At 45.6% G+C, this 14,171-nt stretch overlaps 2 protein-coding genes across 4 annotated transcripts in view; one reads left to right on the top strand and one right to left on the bottom strand.

The window, feature by feature from the left end:
• Window positions 1-4,671, top strand: part of CSTF3 (cleavage stimulation factor subunit 3) — a 78,140-nt gene extending 73,469 nt beyond the window's left edge. Inside the window, exons 17-21 of the mRNA XM_069091381.1 lie at window positions 625-820; window positions 2,314-2,467; window positions 3,139-3,233; window positions 3,346-3,406; window positions 3,958-4,671. Coding sequence (XP_068947482.1) covers window positions 625-820; window positions 2,314-2,467; window positions 3,139-3,233; window positions 3,346-3,406; window positions 3,958-4,160 — 709 coding nt within the window. The 3' untranslated portion in view covers window positions 4,161-4,671. The remainder of the gene's footprint in view (window positions 1-624; window positions 821-2,313; window positions 2,468-3,138; window positions 3,234-3,345; window positions 3,407-3,957) is intronic.
• Window positions 4,672-7,218: 2,547 nt separating this feature from the next.
• The window catches only part of TCP11L1 (t-complex 11 like 1), a 39,022-nt gene continuing 32,069 nt past the window's right edge, over window positions 7,219-14,171 (bottom strand). For 2 of the 3 annotated variants that reach the window (XM_069091382.1, XM_069091384.1), the window contains exon 10: window positions 7,219-12,705. In XM_069091382.1, the coding sequence (XP_068947483.1) occupies window positions 12,479-12,705 (227 nt within the window). In that variant the 3' untranslated portion in view covers window positions 7,219-12,478. Of the gene's footprint in view, window positions 12,706-13,063; window positions 13,147-14,171 lie in introns of all 3 variants that reach the window. The other variant, XM_069091383.1, reaches the window with a different exon arrangement.

The raw sequence follows: 14,171 nt of genomic DNA, 5'->3' as shown, positions 1-14,171 counted from the left end.
GAATGCTGCAGCGGCTCATCCTAGCTTTCTGAAGCCAAATTGCCACGTTTTCCTTGTGAGCATTTATACCCTGGAAATCAACAAATGTTAAGGATTAATTTATTGTTTTGACTGCCTAGACTTAAGAAAGTGATGGAGAAAATGTTAAAGTATATCATACATACATTTGGAGGGGAGCCAGTTGTTAAACATTTCCCAGTGCACCTGTCCTACTCAACCCAGGGCAGTTTTCATTGATTCACTTAATGGAGAGATAGGATGGTCCTTTCCCCTCCCAATCCCAAATCCAAAATGCTCCCTAATCGAACGACCTGTCTGATGTTGGGAACTTATACCACTTTAAGACTAATTTCAAAACCAAACTACTCAACAAAATCTGCAAACCTCTAGCTTTTTAGGCCACAGGCTGTCTGTCTGTCCTGCCCAGTGGGGAGGCCACTGAATAATGCCCAGGGGCCCTTGGTTTCTGTCTGGCCTCTAGCTGGGTCGAGGGGGTTGTGGCCTCACTCCCTGCAGAACAGCTGCTAAGGAGGGACACGGGAAATAAGAAAGACACAAGATGGATCAGAAGGTGTTCCAAGAGGACTAGGTACTACCTCTCCTCTCCTTTCTTCTCCTGGGCAGAGAAATATGGGCCAGATTTCTTGCTTTTGAAAGTAACATTGGTGACCTAGCCAGTATCCTGAAAGTGGAGAAAAGGCGATTCACAGCATTCAAGGAAGAATACGAAGGCAAGGAAACAGCACTGCTGGTCGACAGGTATAAGTTCATGGATTTGTATCCCTGCTCTGCCAGTGAGCTGAAGGCTCTCGGCTATAAGGTAGGTGGTGGGGACCATGGTCCATGGGCAGGGTGTCGTTTTCCTCCTCTCTTCTCTACAGTTTCCTGGGCATTAAACCATCAGAAATACTGACAATGAATCCAGTCAAAGTCAGATTTGCATTGCAGAATTCTGTTTGCACCTGGCTCCTGAGCTACTCAGCCCCCTCTTGTCAGTACAAGACAAGACAAGGTTATGGAAGTCAAACAGAATGGGAGGTTTAAAAAGGAAAACCAAAATTCTATTAATTCTCCCAGGGAGTTCAAGCTATTCTTTTTTTAACTTTAAAACATTTGGGGGGGGTGGTGGTAGTGGTGGTTCAGATGCTGCTCATAAAATTGATGAATCAGTTTCTTAGTTGTGGACCAGACTTAGTTCTGGTACATAATAGGAGCTTACTACGTGTTGGTTGATTGATTGATTGGTTGATTGAAATAGCTCCTGTATTATGGTTTCTAAGATGCAGTAAAAAGGAAGCCTTGTCCTTTCCTTACATCAGCAGCATTTATTGTCGTGGAGGCGCCTGAGCCCTCACAGCACCGGGCTGAGGCCCCTGAGGCCCCAGGGGGATAATCTGATCTAGAAGCAGAGCTCGAGCTCGGCTTCCTTGTGAGCTGAGCCCTCAGAAGACATAGAGCCAAAGGGGGGGAGGGGGAGAGCAGTGCATTGCAGCAGCCCGAGGAGCCCCTCACATTTAGGAACCTTGTCTTATCTTTTCCTTGTGCTTCTCATGAACAGAGGAGAGAAAGCTTTGTCTTCGGCCATCCAGGGCCCATTGAAAGCCAGACGATGTGCTAGAGGCACCTGTGAAAAGTCTCTTCCTTCACTGTCCTCTTGATTTCACTTCTTTCAAAAGTGCAAGGGATGAGAAAATCGACCAATAATCGGTATTGATTGGGGCAGCTCAGTGAATAGAGCACCAGCCCTGGAGCCAGGAGGACCTGAGTTCAAATCCAGCCTCAGACACTTAACACGTACTAGCCGTGTGACTTTGGGCAAGTCACTTCACCCCAATTGCCCTCCAAAAAGCAAAAAAAAAAAAAAAATTGGTACTGATGATCGCTTTTAATTCACAGTTGCCCTAGACCTGGTCAGAATGGCAGGCTGAGCCAAGAGTTTAGTGCCTACATACAGCATGTGCATGTAGCATATTCACTTCTGGCTAAACCAGCTCTTAATGAAAATTCAAGAATATTTGGACAGAAGTCTCTATGTTTCTCTTTCCTTAAAAAAAAGTCACAAAGCTCTTTTTCTTACAAGAACCCAGAACAAATATTAACTCCATTCTACAAATGGGGAAACTGAGGCTAAGGTTGAGTGACTTGCTCCAGGCAGTTGCATGATTTAGCCACCCTTCCTAGCATCAGGTTTTTCTTGCACTTTTCCTGCCATTACAACTTCTTTCCCCATGTTCTGATTTCTGGTTGTAGAACTGCATGACTGTCTCCACACCCCCTCCTTCTCGTTCAGACTCTCCCGCTGTGCTTTTTCAGGATGTCTCTCGAGCCAAGCTAGCAGCCATTATTCCAGACCCTGTGGTAGCTCCTTCCATTGTGCCTGTCCTTAAAGATGAAGTGGATAGAAAGCCTGAATATCCCAAGCCAGACACACAGCAGATGATCCCTTTTCAGCCAAGACATTTAGCACGTAAGCCCTTCCTGGCCCTGCATGTTAATTTTCAGATTTTAAAATGTTTTACGTAGAGAGGTGGGGTGGGGTGGGGTGGGGTGAATGGGGCAGTGTGGGGGAAATAACCTAAAACAAAGCCTTGGAGTGAACATCCTTTGGCAGGGATGTGCAGGCACTTCTCAGAAATGCTGCTGAGTAAATCTGCCTGCATGGCCTAACAGTCCACTCACACTTCCTGCCGAACAAGTCCATGAAGCTCTATGGACAAGTGCCAAAGGGGCCGACTGCTGGATTTCTGGGCTCTGCTCCCATGTTGGGATCTTATAAATGTGGCTGCTCCCTCTATTGGTGGAGAAGGAAAACTGCCCAAGGTCCCAGAGGGGGACCTCTCACTTTTTAAATTCTTCACGGGCACCAGCACAGCCCACAGACCATCCGTTCCTTATCTACACAGTTGTCAAGGTGGTTCCAGTGCTCACCTGCCACCCAGGTGAGGTCCCATATCTGTCTGGGGCCAACCGGCTCCACTCTCCATTCGCATCCCGTGGCCCACCTGCTTATGCCCGTGCACAGAGTGCGTAAGCATCTGGAGATAGCCCGGAAGCAGCATAGATTGGTATAAATCTGCCTGCTCAGAAATATGGCCAAGCCTTTTTCCTGGTCATCTCACACTCTTCTTTCCCTTTCAGCCCCAGGCTTACACCCTGTGCCTGGTGGGGTGTTTCCAGTGCCACCTGCTGCCGTAGTTTTAATGAAACTCCTCCCGCCTCCCATCTGTTTCCAGGTTGGTTCAGTTTTCCTATTGGTTTCAGGCCTCACACTTTGTGAAAGGGAAAGGGGAAAGCAACACTATTTCTCTTGCATTACTGTGGATTAAAATCTGTTCTCAAATACAGGGTCCTTTTGTACAAGTAGATGAACTGATGGAAATTTTCCGAAGATGCAAGATCCCAAACTGTAAGTTCCCAAAGCACAACCTGTGCAGAGCTGGGCTGCTGTGGGGGGGCTAGGAAGATTCTTAGCATTCAGGCAGGGCACGAGGTTCTGATGGCTATGTTGCATGCACCCCACCTGATACCAAGTGAAATCCCATGAAACTCTGTTTTTTCATTTTAATGTGAACATGAATGATCAGATTGGGTATGTGAAAAGTGATGTTTTTTAATTGTTATTTCAAGTGGCACTAAAGTTATTTTAAAAAACCAAAGGCAAATGGTTTCTAAAACCTGGCCCAGTTAAGAAATGGATGGGGAAATGAATGTTGTTGGGGGTTTTTTTGGAGGGGGGAAGGCAAGGTAATTGGGGTTAAGCAACTTGCCCAAGGTCACACAGCTAGTAAGTGTGTCGAGTGTCTGACACCGGAATTTGCTGTATTCAGCCGCCCCAGAAATGAATGTTGCTGATAAAGGAAACTGAATTAAGTTCAGTAGTGTATCTGTCATCTTGTTTGTCATGACCATTTACACCTGAAATGTCCTAAAACCACCATTGCTTTGCTCCCTACAAAGCTGTTGAAGAGGCTGTGAGGATCATCACTGGGGGAGCACCAGACCAGGTCGTGGAAGGGAATGGCCCCATGGAGAGCAACACCATGCTCACCAAAGCAGTCAAACGGCCCAACGAAGATTCAGATGAGGATGAAGAGAAAGGTGCCGTGGTGCCGCCCATCCATGACATCTACAGAGCCCGCCAGCAGAAGAGAATCCGGTGAGGAGGGCAGCGTCCTCCTGCGGGAGACAGACTCACGCGCAGACGCCCCTTTGTTTGAGAGACAACACTTTGTCACGAGCATCTTGGGAACAAAGTGATGCTGTCACCGGTGCCTCTTTCTATCCAATGGTTCTCAATAAAAACTTTAAAAGCCAACTAGAAGGGTGGGTCTTGCAGTGTTGAGCAGATGTGTGCTTGGAGCAAAACTAGGTTTTCAAAAATGGGGAAATAGTGCAAAATGTCTGAACACATTTTGTTCCCTCTTCAAGTGTGTCTAGTGACTCACCTGAAGTGTTGTTGGTTTTCAACAGTTTTATTTTAAAAACTGGATGGCTTCTGATTGTGAAACATTTTAATTCACTTGTTCTGGAAGTTATTCTTTTTGCTCATGTAAATTCCTGCCTTATTCTTTGTTTTTATTTATGGCAGAATGTATGGAATCTGTTTTGTAGTTTAAAAATGCAAAGAAAAAAAAAACACCAGTTCTTTTAACAATAAAAAGGTCTCCAAAACTCTGGGCCTTAGTCTACTTTTATTTAGAAGCAACTTCTACTTATCTTATGTATATCATGCAGCCAAAGCCCTTTTAAAAACATTTCAATAATACTTTTTTTGCATTTAAATTTTATTTTCATTTCCAAATTCTCTCCCTCTCCCTTCTCCACTTACTGAGAAGGCAAGAAATAGGACAGTCACTATACAAATGAAGTCATAAAATGTCACATTAGTCTCAACAATACATTTAAACACGTGCAGTGGTCAGTCATCCTTCAGTTTCTGTGCCAAATGAAAACACACACTTTACTCAAATGTCCTGTCTTGACTGCACTGGATCTATTTCCATTCCACAAGAGAATCAAATTTAATTGTGCCATAGCCTGAAAGCAATTTTTGAAAGGCACCTCATGCCAACCATCCTAACCTTTCACTAAATAACTTTGTTTGGGTGTCCCCACAAGCACACTAGAATGTTTCACTATTGTTTTTACATTAAAATAAAATGACTTGGGAAAGATATTAAAACCAGTGTTTCACCTGCGGATGCCCATTTCAGGAGGCCAATTTACAATGGTATGTTTAACCATAAGCATGCATATTCAGTGTAAGCAATGTTAAATGAACCGACACTCATAAAGTTAATTCCATTTATAAAGTTCAGTTCGAACAACAGCCACGAAGGTGTTTTTATGTTGAAGGGACTGTTACAGCAGCATTCTGACCTAATGGCTCATTTCTGGATAAATAAATCTGTTCTGCATTTGACTGGCAGCTGAGCATAAAACATTACAATTCAGAATGAAGGACCATAGCTAAGAAAAAACAGGCAGAAAGAGGGTTCTATCACATGATTATTGGGCATGCACCACACACTTTATTCATAGTAATTTATCGTTGAAATTTCAGACACAAATCTCACTGCTGCAGTTGAGCTTAAACATGAAAAACAATTTAACACTAATTTATTAAGCTATTTTCTTACAAGTCTATATCAAAGCTCTAAGTATATTAAGTCACTAGCAAGTATAGTCCCATTATGTTCTCCAGTTAAAGCTAAGGTCAGAATAAACATGGATGGCTATAGTTCATTTTGGAGATGACAGCATCCTTTTCAACCTATGGTTCTCACAGTTTGGTTTGTTAGGCTGTCTACAAAGGGTCCCAGATGTAGACAGAGCCCCTGCCTCAAGAACCTTGAAGGCACAAGCGGTACCAGACAGCAAAGACTGAAAGACACAGGGCAGAACCTCCCTCAAAACAGCATGTTGGAGGAGGGGCCAGCCTGATGCCTCGGGACACCGGTGGGTAGGTCACAGAGCTGGGGGCATGTTCCCCTCAGCTACACGTGTGCTACAGAGGAAAGAAGACCCACTTTTGTGTCAGTAAAAAGCCCATCTGTGACTCTGTGTTAATGTAGGCAAAACTCTTTTCATCTCCCCGGGCCTCAATTTCCTCATCTATAAAATGAGGAGTGGGACTAGCCGGCTTCTGAGGGGCACTTGCTCTGGAGCCCTGATTCTATCAAGAAAACTAATAAAAAACCAAAATGACAGGAAGAGAATTTGGAACTCAAAATCTTAAAGAAAAAATGTTAAAAATTGTTTTAACATGTAACTGGAAGAAAATATAAATTTTTTAAAAGGCCAAAAAACCCTCTAAACCCAAAATGAACATTGTGCAACAAAATAAGGTATGCCCACTGGCCTTTCAGACTGGCCAGTGGAGACTGACCTTCGAATGATCAAGATCAATGCTGACTTCTAGGATTATATTTATTTATGATGGTGTCTACAGTAACTAGTCCTAGGCTTTTTTTCCTTTAGAAATTATTCATTTTCAAACAGGAAAGGGTCTCATAGGAAGAAAATTTTCCCTCATGTTTTAACTCGGAAGCTATTGCAGAGTTTTATGAATATTTGATAACTGAATTTTTATGTAAATGCAAATTGACTTTACAGTTAACATTAAAGATTTCTCTATACAAGCTTCACCCTCAGGCCCCCATAGTGCCTTCACATTAGCCCTCTTATGGATATGAGCCTTTTCACATGAATTACTGTCAGACCTGAAGTTTCCAAGGAAACAAAATTTTCCCAAACACTGAAGCAAGGTGTTCATGGGACTAACATAACTAATTTACAGCAAAAAATAAAAGACTGTGAAAGCTACCCATCAATTCATAACGGTTCCAACAATAAGACAGAAAATAATCTCATTAACTTCCATCAGCATTAGTCTTGGTGTGATTATTAGGAACCTTTAATTTTTATATACCTATTTAGGTGCCACACCTATAAATCAGATGACAAAGAACAATTAAGTTCACAAACTTACCCTGATTGCAATTATATTCCCACAGTGAACAATTTATTTAAATAACAATTGAAATGATTGTTGGGATTTCAGAATACTAATTAAACAACTTCTATTTCCTTTCTGGCAATGAACCTCAACCACCATTTTGTTCATTTGCTTTCTAACCAGCTAATCAGATTAGCTCTTGGCATTTAGATCCAGGAGCTAACCAGTCCTGAAATGTATTTCATAAATAGTAAAACAGATTTAATTTAGTAAATGTTTATTGGATTCCACTGTGGTAGCATACTAAAAACAGCAACAAAAATACCTGAGAAATATAACTACGAATATCTTTTTTTTCAGGCAACTGATAGTCATCTAATATTTACTCATCTTCTAAAAACCTGATTAATAGGAGATGCCCTAGTCAAAATTCTGCATATCAATGAAGCTGATATTCCAGAAGATTTTTTAGAACCCCGTAAGGTTGCTTAACTGCCAATAATTTAAAGAAAAGAACTTGTATTTAAATACTCTCACGTCAGTTGGGTCCATGATCTCACTGGTGTGAGTATCTGTTCCACCAGCATAGACTGAAAGCCATCCACCCTGTGGGGCCATTCTTGTCTATATCTTGGTGCGAGAGACTGCCATACATATATATAACAGCACTACCTGGGTAGCAGAGCCCGTAGTAGTATTGCTGGTTTTTACCTGTAGAGAATGCTGTTCAGTGGGAGTTTCCATGGCTTTTTACTCACGGGCCACAACTCAAACAACAGTCCTTCAAGTCCAGACCAGGAATGCCCCCAGAATGAATGTCCCCTCTGCAGGAGGTTTAGCAATCACCTTGAGGGATGCAGTACCACCAAACCCTCCTGTGACCTCACTAAACATTCTGTTACTCAGACCATCCTCTGAAATGGGCATCTGGAAGCCAGCGCTTAATGCACAGGCCTAAGCACTGTCTCTAAGGACCTGCACCACTGTCTTTGGCCAAGGCAGTTAACTAGTTAGGCCAATGTGATGTAGTTAACCTGGCCCTTTGCTGACAAGAGGAAGTTGGGTAGAGGAAGAGGAGGCAAAGGGAGCAGGGTTGGCTGCAGCTCTGGAGTGAAGGTCAAGTGGAGAGCAGATGGAGGAGTATCGCTGGAATCACAAGCAGTCAGTCATACATCAAGCGTGTGTCTGAGCTCCACCAGCCTCTTCATGGATGGTAAAGCCCAAGTGGCAGGCCTGGAACCCAAAGCCAGGTTTCCCAACTCTCTAGCCAGTGGCATTATGAGGAGCTGTGCAGCCCACCTGCTGACAGGCAGGTGATGGACTTGGGCTGCAGGATGAGACACACAGATTTTTTGGTCATGGCCAATGTAGGAATTTACTCTGCTTGACTATGCGTGTTTGCTCAAAGAGCTTTGTTTTTCTGCCTTTCTTTCCCGAGGGGGGTTCAGGGGCCAAAAAATAAACTTTTGTTAACTGAAAAAAAAAATGAGATCATAAGTTACTACTATGCATAGGTCAGAGTGGAAAAAAACCACCAGACATAGAGTCTGAAGACCTGAGACTGAGTCCCAGCTTTGACTCTTTTTAAATGTGTTGACCTTGAACAAGTCATTTGTCCCTAAGCCTCACTTTTCTCATCAGCAAAATGGGGGCAAGAATATTGGCATCACCCACCTCTGAACCCTATGGTGGGAAGAAGTATGTTGCAAACCTTAAGATGCTACAGGGATGGGAGTTATTCTCCCACAAATGACCCCAAGGCCTGGTCTGCTGGCCATCATTCACTTATCTGCCCACTACCTGGGGGCCTGCTTCTTGTAACTCCCACTCCATTTTTACAGATCCTGAAACAAAGCCTCACATGCCTGCAACATGCCCACTGACCCCAGGATCCCAGAGCTGGGGACGCTGCAGGTCATCTAGTCGAAGGCCAGTGTCTTCCAGGGGAGAGGCCCGTGAAGGCTGAGTGACCTGCCCGGGGTCTCACTGGTAGGAAGCATCGAGGGTGGGATGTGAACCCAGGTCCTCTGACTCCAAAGTCCCTGCCAAGGTGAGCCCTTTCTCCAGAAAGGGCTAAAAGAAAAAACAATTTTGCCTCTGCCACCTCCCCCCACCATGGGATTGGTTGGCACAGGCCTGGCTTGTTACTGTGCAATGACCCAATTCAGCTAAATGATGCTTTTCTTCTGGCAACCAAAAACCCTTCATGCTTAAAGGGTTTGTAATATCACCCTGTCTCAATGTTAACTCTGTGAGAATTCCAGAAGAAAATAATCCACAGATCTTCATCCAAAACCACCAAACAACAGGCATCAGGAAACCCCACAGACATTTGGATTCTTAACTCTGCTCCTCAGAGAACCGTGGATCCTCCGCTTTGGGAGAGACCACAGCAACCTCTAGTCTGAGTCATTTTTGCATGGGAAATGACTCTAGTACTCCCAGCCAGCCTCTATTTCAGGCTGCTGGGGGGATCGGCCAGCCTCTCCCACCTTTCTGTGATCTCCCTAGGCATCCATCCACACTCCAAACCATTCCACATCCCCCTGAGGAATCACCAGCAATGAACAAGGAATCAAAATACTTCAGGAAGGTAAAAAGAGAATCTTTTTCCCCGACCCTCAAGCAGAACCATAGGGGAAAGTCATCTGCATTGTCTGGTGGCTTTATTACATTTTGGGGGGGAAGATTAGGGCCTTAACCATCAGGAGGAAGAATTACCCACCAGGAACGTAGGCCCAGAAGGCTGCTCTGTTGGGGAGCTCCCCTTTTTGCTGGGGAAGTCACCAGAACCGGGAAAGGAAAGCTCCTGACCTCTTTCTTCTGTGACATTGCTTGGTCTGACCTCCCTCTGTGCTCCCCACCTCTGGCCTTTTAAAAATATCCTGCACCATGAGCTGCCACCCCAGGCTACACTCTCAGAAGTGGCGCCTCTTTATCACATGGTATCATTTGGGGATGGGAGGTTTGTGAGGCCGCACCCTGGATTTGGAGTCAAAGGACCTGGCCAGACCCCAGACTCTGCTACATAATGGCCCCTATGACTCTGCGCAGATCACTCCCTTTTCTGGGCCTCTTTCTTCTTCTGTACAATGAAGCTGAAGCTGATGACCTCTGTGGTCTTGTTGGCCTGAATGAGCATGTCACAGGACCTCCTCTCCTGACAAGATCCCCACCACAGGATTCTCATTCTCTGTCACCCAGATACTGGTCCCCCTAGGGTCCTCAAACTTGGTTTTTTTAAAAAAAATGTTTTGATAGGAACATTTGTAATTGGCTTCCTTTATAGTCCTGTTTAATTTACTTTACACAGGTAAAAACAGCACTCTGAGAAAAGCAGGCAGCACTATGCTGCCCCAGGAGCCTGAGACAAAGGATCGGCTTTGCTAGAATGGGTGGACATGACCCATGGCTGGCTTTGATGGAGGCACTAACTAAGGCTGCGGGAGGCCAGGGGGACGGACGGCCTCCTTGTGGAGGATTCCCAGAATCGACTGAGGCTGAGTTTGCTCTTTTTTTCCCCTCCCTCTTCCAACAAGAAACGGGAGCTGACAGAGAGCTCTGTCTGTCTGGATTTCATGTCTGAAAAGCCATCACCTGCTGCCTTTGTCTATTTCCTCCTCTGCTCCTGGGGCTTCACCTGAGTCCTTTGTACAAACCCTGGGAACTTCTGAAATCTCCATGTGCCAAGGGGTAGGATTTAGGCTGATCTGGCGGCTTGGATGTCGATCTCTCAGTATTTGCTTCTGTCCTGGCTCCCCTCCTGCAGCCCCTACCTGCCCACTCCCTCCTGGAGCCCAAACTGGCTGCTTTTCTAAAGCCCTTAAGCAGCCCTGGCCCCAACTCTCCCCCCACCCTCCAGCATCGGGGCCTTCCTGGAGCCATTTCCCAGGTTTTCCCAAAGCTCCTGGTTCTAAGACAAGGTTCCTCTCCTGCTGGTCAATGGCCTAATTTAGCCCTAAAATCCTATCCTTTCTTCATTTTCCCCAATAATTTCTTTTTTTTTTTTTTAAAGCAATTGGGGTTAAGTAACTTGCTCAAGGTTACACGGCCAGTTATTATTTCTGGGTGTGGTGCTGAGTATCTGAGCCCGGATTTGATCCAGGTCATCCCGACACTGGAGCCGGTGCTCTTACTCACTGAGCCACCTGGCCGCCCCTTTTCCCCAATAATTTCACAAAAAAAAAAAATTATTTAAAAGTTGCCTTGAATGAGATCTTCCAAAGCTGCCTTCTGAGCTGAGGGAGTCAGGGGAGGAACCAAAGGAACTGGAGGCCAGAGGACAGTCCCACGACTGTGGCTTTTTCCTGCTCTCACAACGTTTGGGGCAGAGCCAAACCTAACCCCAGATACAAAAGGAACTGGAGTCCTGCCCCTAAATACACATGATGGCCTGCACCTAGGGGACAGGAAGGTCAGTTCTGCTCCACAGTCCCAGGCCAGGCGGGTCCCACCCAGCGACAGAAGTATGTCGAGCCCATGAGACGGCACAGGAGGATCCCAAGCAAAAAGAAGCCTCCTTATTGTCCATGGTACCCATTTACCTCAAAGTCTGTAAAGCTAGTGTGATATCTGGGACAAAGGATGCTCAGAAACCACATATCCTATACAGCCCCAACTGCAGGAACTGAGGAGCATTTAGTAAGCCCTCATGCCCAAAGCCAGAATTCAATCACTCCCATCCTGTCCATTGTACTGGAAAGTGAGATCTCAGTCTAAGCCAAAATCACACATCTTCTGTCCATCTTCACAGTGATATCAAATTTACACCTTCCCCCCTAAAAACGACCCCCTTCCCCCGTTCTAAGCATTCAAAAGAGTCAAAGAAACTTAACTTCCCCAGGCCCCAAGGGCCTGAGTTGCCCCAATGCCAGCTCAGACTTCATTCTATGGCAAAGAGTAAGTTCTTGATAACCAGAAAAAAATTCTCTAGAAAAATGAGAATCCTTCCAGGGCCCAGAGGGTCCATTTGGCCTGGTGGGGAGCAATCCCCAAAAGAGGACCCAGGAGAAGCAGCAAGGTTAGGGGTAATTTTCCCTGTAGTTCAGTTCGACCCCAGGGCTCTCCAGGGGCGGTCTTCAAGAGCTTGCAGTAAACTCGCTTGACCTTTCCCTGCCTACACCCACTGAGCATCTAGAAAAGAAACTCCCCGGCCCCCCAGGAAAGACTGTGAGCCTTCAGCAAAGGTCCATCTGGCCACAGAAGAGGTGGGGTCAGCTTAGCTCCTTCTAGGCCCAGTGTTCTCCTGAGAGCTCACAAGAACGGAAGCTCCTTCAGCTTGTAAACATTCACTCATAAATCCGTACAGCCCCCCAGAACGGAATTCAGAATATGGTTCCATCTTCTTTGTTGTTGCTGTCCTGTAGTGACACATTTTCCCTTTTAGAGTCAATGCTGAGAAAAAGGAATGTATTAAAGAGAAAGCCATTTTTCAAAGCAACATTACAGTAGAGAATAGGGGTTGGTAGCCAACTAAATAAATGCTGCTGCTACTGCTGCTGGCAGGGGTGGGGACCCTCTCTACAAGCTGACTGGGACCCGAGAGCCCTCCGGCTTTAATATCTTACTGAGGATGGTGTCATAGTAAGGGCTGAAAACCATGCGGTTGTAGTTGACCAGGCGAGCAAACTTGACAGCTACCTCTTCCAATTCTTTTTGGATAGGGCCTAAGCCCCCAGGAACTGTGGGGAGTGACTTCTGAAGACCAGAGGCAAGGTAAGCCTCCAAGAAGGCCTGGATTCTGGCATCTGAGATGGAAACAAAAGAGAGGTGATCATGACATGGGAGAATGGAGACAGACATCATGGACAGACATCCAGTGCCTGCCTACTATTGAGTGTCCACCAAACTCAGCCCTGGGATCTTCCCTCTGAGTAATGCCAGAAGACGTGCTTATGGACCACACCACCAGGCAATGCTGTTTGCTACACAGAAGGAGCAACAGGCTGGGCAGTCTGCCTACCCAGCAGGTCAGAACAGAAACAGCAGAGTCTTTTGCCATCAGTCCCAATGCCTCATATGTCAAGCCACAAAGAACAAGGGAAATGGGTAACACTCCACCTTGGAGTTGGTAAAAGATATTAACAGTCAATGTTAGATACTTACAGGCAGATAGGCAGGCACACTGATACATTGTTGGTGGACCTGCGAATCAGTCTGGACATCCCGGAAAGCGATTGAGAATGATGCTAAAAAAGTGATTAAATGGTTCACTGCCCTTTGACTCAGTGACACTCCTAATGGGCACACATCCCAAGTAGGCCACAGGCAAAGTCTAACACATACTGAAATGTTGACAGAAATGCAATTTGAGGAGACCAAATTCTGGGAGACCATCTATGAGGTAATAGCTAAACAAAAGGTGGTACATTAAGGGCATGGAAGATCACCTGCCCCATAGGAAATCATGACTATGCATGTGACACTCAGGACTGTGAAGGCTTGGATAAACTGAGGCAGAGTGAAGTAAGCAGGACAGACCACAGTGATGTAAATACAGCATTCCTGTCAGGCTGGGCTTCCCCAGCACAAGCCTTAAGGACTATGGGGCCATCATTATGACGTTCATAGAGTTCGAGGCAGAAGGGACCTCAGAAGTCACGGTTTAGAGATGCAGAACATTCAGGGAACTACCCTAAGTCACACAGGAAGTGATGAGCAGGATTTGAACCCAGGTCCTCTGACCCTACACCTAATACTTCAATGACAAATGCCTCAGAAACTCTGGCTACAGGAAACCTCTGTTTATTCTCAGTCTTCCCAGGCCAATAAGGACGTTCACCTCGACCTTGGGACAGGAGACACTGGCATCATCCCAGTCTTTGTGGAATGACCTTACTCCAAATGACCCCATGATTACCATTCAAAGCACAAGCATAGTCAACAGCCTACGGTCAGACACTCCCATTGTGGGAAATGATGCCTAACTGTCATGCCCGCCCTTTGCCACCAATGGCCAATAAACTTCTTAATCACAGTCCCTAAGGTGCCTTCTGAGTCAGCAGACTTCCAAGGCAAGCATGTTTTATGAGATTCCAATCCTCTGAAAACGGGAAACTCTCAATTAATCAATGGATTAAATCCTACAAAACTAACCAAAATACACCCTACTCCTGAGCCACGCCAGCGAAAAGTGTGTGTTTGTGGTCACTCCTCCAGCCTCAAGGCAGGATGGCCACCCCAATGCTCTTTCCTTCCACCAGAAAACCAGCCC

The sequence above is a fragment of the Petaurus breviceps genome, unplaced genomic scaffold, assembly GCF_028583685.1.
Source record: "Petaurus breviceps papuanus isolate PSGF00001 unplaced genomic scaffold, PetGlider_PUasm1.0 188, whole genome shotgun sequence".
NCBI classification, from domain to species: Eukaryota; Metazoa; Chordata; class Mammalia; order Diprotodontia; family Petauridae; genus Petaurus; species Petaurus breviceps.
This window is presented reverse-complemented; position numbering and strand designations above follow the sequence as displayed.